The 6,064-nt window shown below is 40.5% G+C and overlaps 1 protein-coding gene across 1 annotated transcript in view; it reads right to left on the minus strand.

Annotated features, from left to right (window-relative positions):
* Positions 1-2,361: 2,361 nt before the first annotated feature.
* Positions 2,362-6,064, minus strand: part of LOC106511195 (ERC protein 2) — a gene marked incomplete at its 3' end in the record, with an annotated part of 6,636 nt that continues 2,933 nt past the window's right edge. Inside the window, 2 exon segments of the mRNA XM_013999942.1 lie at positions 2,362-2,436; positions 4,212-4,646. Of these exon segments, the coding sequence (XP_013855396.1) occupies positions 2,362-2,436; positions 4,212-4,646 (510 nt within the window).

Raw genomic sequence — 6,064 nt, forward strand, 5'->3', positions numbered from 1 at the left:
CTCTCTCTCTCTCTCTCTCTCTCTCTCTCTCTCTCTCTCTCTCTCTCTCTTTTAATACCCTCCTTCTTTTCTCTCTGTGGCTCTGAACTCGTGAACTTGTGGCCATTAGCGGGGGTCAGTCGTAGCCCACTGCAGGGAAACATCAGTGTGATAAGGAATGAGGGATTTGAGAGCTTAACGTTAATGCATGAGCATCGCTCGTGAACATGCACTTCGCCCTGCTGCTGCACCTCACCTCAGCCTCTGTTACGAGTAGAGCATCAACGAGCTGACATGTCTGCAATAAACTCGAGACGGCGTACCTTAAAAGCTGAGTGACTTTATTCCGTCCACATGTAAATCACTGCCACTTGGACCTGGTCAGTAAATCTGTCTCTTTCCCTGCATCTGTACATCTCCCTGTCTGTCTATCTTGCCCGCAAACTGGCCTCTCGCTGTCATAAACAACCACACCTGTTTCCATGGCAGCAGCAAGCAGGCTATGTACTGTCTCTGGTGAGTGAGGAGGGAGGTGGGGGGGGGGGGATTTTTCATGCTATCATCAGCATCGACACAGAGCAGGAGAGAGGAGGGATGCAGGGTCTTCCTCCTTAGTACAGGATGAGGAGGAGGAGTAGGAGGAGGAGGAGGCGGGACTTCCCTCGCCCCCGTATGAAAATCAACAGGGTCTGAGCGCCCTGATGTCACGTGACCATGCAGGGGGTGGGGAGGATGTTTCTTTTCTTTTTTTTTCTGCCTATCCCGCCGAGCGAGAGGGGCTGTGTCAGCTCAGCCATGATGTCATGATTTATTTTGAGGAAGTGATGTCAGGTCTCTGCAGTGAGGCTGGTGTCTACAGCGATTCAGAAGCTGGAATTTTCTAATGCCTCTTTCCTGTACAGAAAGCACTCATTTAGAGACATTTTTTAAATATATTTTAAAGCCAAATGCACGTTTGYACATCAATTTTGTATCTGCGTTAGACAGATGTACATTGATTTGTATAAAAATTGCTGAAAGCTGAAAAATAGTCCCTGAAATGGCAAAAAAGGTAAATCTTTTTGAATATTATGTAATGTGCTGTGTATGTTTAAGCTTTTTGTATTTTAAATTATCTTTCAATTTTTCCTCCAGTTTCAAAGCTTCACAAAACATTATTCTAAAACACATTATAAAACCAAACAATTTTAAATTAGATTTCTCTGTAAAATTACAGCAACTGTTCGTGCTTGAATACAAAAATGTTGTGACTGAAATATCAGAAAATTTGACTCTGAAGCATGGTTGTGGTAAAGAATTTTGTCACTGTATTCATTTCAGTCTTCCCAACAAATGTTCAATGAATTTAGTTGATGATGAAAACAAAATAAGACAAAACAAAAATATAATCTTTATAATTAACTAGAACCTGAATTTCCCCTCTGCAGGACACTAAAGGCTATTTCTAATCTATTCTATTCTATTCTATTCTATTCTATTCTATTCTATTCTATTCTATTCTATTAAATGATTCACTTTTACTATTTATGATCTAATTCACTGCAACTGCTTGATGATGTTTTGTAAAGATTTTAGGAGATAATTATTAGAACATGAACGTTTATTGTGAAAGGATGTCTGTAAAACAAGACTTTTTGGAGGGGGTTTCAGTAGCTTGGTGGTCTTGTTAAAGGTTGCAGGTTTGAACCCAGGTTGGGTTAGGAAGGACATCAAGAGTAAAACAAATCTTTATATGAATTTGCTTACTGTGGTGACCCCTGAAGGGAGCAGCCGAAAGAATAACAACTTAGATTTTTTGACTTAACAGTGATTAATTCAAATTCCTACTTAAATAACACAGAAGCCTATTATCTGTTAATAATTCATGAACCTGAATATAAACCTGAAACATATCCCCACTCGTCTCAACAACAACCATTATGAAATCTAAATTATAAAGTTAAAATCTTTGATGTTTACAGACGTTAAGTTGACAAGCTAATGACAGAGACAAATATGACAATACTTGTCATTAAACCTTTGTCTTACAGCGTGACTCATCCTCCTCAGCAAGAGGATAAAATGTTAAATACTGATTCTTATTCAAGCTTACACAACAGCTTTATGAGCTGATACTGAGCCTGCGTGAAAGAGGGAAAGAAAAATGTGACGGTGTGTTGACAATCGACTCATCTTCAGCAAATCACAGTGACAACGATAGAATCAGCAGAACACACATGCAGAGGCAAAACAACACAAAGCGTGCAGCGAATGTTAGGCACAAAAGTGCACTAACACGCCATCTGCTTCTAGATGAGTAAAAAACCCACATCTATTTAAATGATGCCCTGTGGAGCTGTTGTGTGTGGTTTTATTCTGATTGCAGATAAGTCGAATTCTTACTTTCATCTCTATAATGGTCTGCAGTGCCTTGGTTTTACTTGGGTCCTGATGGAGCTGATTCCTTCTGTGCAGCTCCTTAAAGAGRAAACAAAACAATATTAGAGCCACTACTTATATCAGAACAGCTTGGTTTAAAATAATATGACATTATGTACAGCTTTGCCTATACACATGCATTAAATACATCAAATGTAGTCTGCAGCTTCATTACATAATCAGTGAGCTGGGAACAGCAGCACATTAACGTTGTAAAACTCAACAGTGCCATCTGGTGGCAATAAAATAAAACACACATGGTTTATTAAAGAGCATGTTTCACCATACTGTATTGATATCCCTCTAAATCTAACTAAATAAATAAATTACAATAATCATTAGGGTTGGGCAATGTTGGAAAAAAATCTCGATAAATTGTGGTATTTAGCTGATAATTAATTTGACGATTAATCCCTTGGAGTCCATGGACACCCTTACGTCCTAGTCACATGACCAATTTAGTGGGAAAGATTTGCTCTTCGTAAAAATCTGTTCCAAATTGTGTCAAAATTACAGACTTCAGGCTATACATCAAATTTTAAATTGTGTTGATAGATAAATAAGTTACAGAACTTTTTTTTTAAATGTTCATCATATTGGAAGCGGAGAGGAGCACCAAGCAGACTCTGCCTGGTGGCATTAATCGTATTAATCAAGTGCTAAAAAATTATCGATTATTTTTTTTTGACGATTAATTGCACACAATATGATTATGCCCAACCCTAATCAGCTTTTTTAAAAACATATAAGTAATGTTAGAATATGCTTATCTCGCACATACAGTTTCAACCCTTTGAAAGTGAACCTTGTAAATATCAGACRTCATTATTTTAATCTGAGATGGTCCTTGTATTATGTTAGTGCACGTCAMAAACTTGGGTGTGTTCTTTGACTCAAACTTCAACTTTGAGAAACAGCTTAATTCTGTAGTAAAAAGATCATTTTTTTAAACTGAGGCTTTTATCTAAAATCAAATCGATTTTATCTTTCAAAGACCTTGAATGTGTGATCCACGCTTTTACTACATCTCAGCTGGACCACTGCAGCTCTCTGTACGCTGGAGTTATCCAGGCTGGCCTCTCACACCTGCAGCTGGTTCAGAACGCTGCAGCACGCCTTTTAACACGGACCAAGAAGCGTGATCATATCTCCCCGGTGCTGGCTTCCCTTCATTGGCTCCCTGTGTGTTTTAGAATTGATTTTAAACTTTTACTGATGACCTATAAGGCTCTGAATGGACTGGCTCCTGAATACCTGTCTGACCTCCTGCAGTATGTGCCCTCCAGATCTCTTAGATCCAGTGATCATTTGCACTTGGCTGTCCCGCGGTCCAGACTGGTCCACAGAGGTGACTGAGCCTTTTCAGTTGTGGCTCCTAAACTGTGGAACCAGCTGTCTCTTCACATCAGACAGGCCTCAACTCTTAGAGTTTTTACATCTCTTCTTAAAACACACCTGTTTTCAAAAGCTTTTAATGTAGTTTGAGAGTTGTTTCCCTATTTATTTGGTCTGTTTTTATGGTTTTATCATTTGTGTTCTTTTAGCAATGCTTTGTTTTTAGTTTGAAATATGTGAAGCACTTTGGCCAAAGGCAGTTGTTTTTAAATGTACTATATAAATAAAGTTGACTTGACTTGACTTGAGTGCCATATTAGTGACAGAATTTACAAACAATTTCACCCTTTCAGCTACTTTCAGCTGAGTGTTCGTCTACTTTGTGTTTGTTTTGTTGTTGTTCAATCTGTAAGTAAAAATTTATAGAAATGATAAAGCATGATCTTTTTTATTTTGTCATGAGGCCGGTGTTTGTGTACCTCTCGCAGGTGAATGTTTTCCTTCTCCTTCTGGTCCAGAATAACTTCCAGGTGTCCAAGCTGAGCCTCTGCTTCAGCAATCCTCCGTGCTCGCTCCTGTTCCTCCTCCTCGGAGGCCCTGCCCGGCCCCGGAGGCAGCCCCTTGCTCTGCAGCATCTCCAGCAGCTTCTTGATGGACTCGTCCCGTGCTCCAAGTGTTTGCTTCTGGGTCTCGATCCTCAGCTCCATCTCCTCCAGGGTTTTTCTGAGCAGGAAGAGCTCCTTGGCCTGCCTGTCGTGTTCAGCCTGCAGCCGGCGGAAGTTCTCTTCCGTCAGCTCGATGGTGGTGAAATGTTCCGAGCCGGAGCGGTTGCCGCTCTCCTGCTGAAGCAGGTGGTTGAGGTCCCGCTGCGTGCGCAGTTCATCCTGCAGGGCCTGGATGGTCATCTGGAGATGCTGATGAAGACACGCACAAAGACAGGCATGTTTGTACGCACGAAGATGTACTGTCATCTGTTTACACAGAACATAAAACTATCAAATACACGTAGAGATAAACATTTATGACACGTGACACAGGGCGACTTACCTTTGGTAAGTTTTAGAATGACACTGACTGTAAACATCACGTGTCATCAGATGACAGGATTAAATCTTTGATGTAAAAGCCAAAAAGAAATCTAATCAGAAGTTTTTCGAACATGAATGTTCTTGTTTTTAGAGTAACAGTGTTGAGCTGAACCATGTTTCAGCAGTGAAACAGTCAGTACTGAGGAAACTCTTTATAAACACGACAGCTAAATTGTGAATAAGAGTTATTAACTGGTACATCAAAGCTGATATTGTCCTAAAACAACACTTTTACCAACTGACATTAAACCTCAGAGGACAAATTTAATTAGAAGGGACATGTGAAAAAATAATATTTGTGTGCTTTATAAATTTTTGAAAATCCAAAGATTGATATTCAAGGTCTTTACATAAATAATCAGAGCCTACAAACTTACTGTAAATTGAAAAATAATAATAAAAATAAAAAGTAAGTAAAAACATCGGATGAAGATGTATGTTTTTGTGATTGTGTGTGTGTGTGTGTGGGGGGGGCGGTTGGTGACATTTGGGGGCAATTTTAAGACAAAATGCTTAACTTTGGGGACAGCTTGTGCATTTGGGGACAAAAGTCGAGTCCCCATTTGGTTTAAATGCCATTGGTGGGTTGGGGGTTGGGTTTAGGACCAACCCAACCCCAACCCACCATTTGGTTTAAATGCCATTGGTGGGTTGGGGGTTGGGCTTAGTACCAAGGTGTGAATTAAGTTTAGGTTAGTTTTAGGGTCAGGTAGGTACCTGTGAGGTTAGCCTTAGGGTCAGGTAGGTACCTGTGAGGTTAGCCTTAGGGTCAGGTAGGTACCTGTGAGGTTAGCCTTAGGGTTTGTTGTCAGGGTTAGGCTGTAGAAATGTAATGGAAGTCAATGGAATGTCCCCAAATGGATAGCTGTGCAAACATGTGTGTGTGTGCGTGTGTGCGTGCGTGCGTGCATGTGTRGATGGATTTTTCCTACAACGTAGGGAATTTTTTACCAAAAAAAGCAGCTTCGTGGGGACCGAACTGAATCGTGGGGACCAATGCCAGGTCCCCACAGGTCCAAATGTAAATTACGGGTGTGGGGTTAGGTTTAGGATCAAGGTTTAGGTTAGTTTTAGGGTCAGGTAGGTACCTGTGAGGTTAATTTTAGGGTAAATGGTCAGGGTTAGTATATAAAGTCTAAAACAAATGAACGAAAGTCAATGGAAGGTCCCCACATGGTTCAAGAACAAGTGTGTGTGTGTGTGTGTGTGTGTGTGTGTGTGTGTGTGTGTGTGTGTGTGTGTGT

The sequence above is a fragment of the Austrofundulus limnaeus genome, unplaced genomic scaffold (assembly GCF_001266775.1).
Source record: "Austrofundulus limnaeus strain Quisiro unplaced genomic scaffold, Austrofundulus_limnaeus-1.0 Scaffold2577, whole genome shotgun sequence".
NCBI lineage: Eukaryota > Metazoa > Chordata > Actinopteri > Cyprinodontiformes > Rivulidae > Austrofundulus > Austrofundulus limnaeus.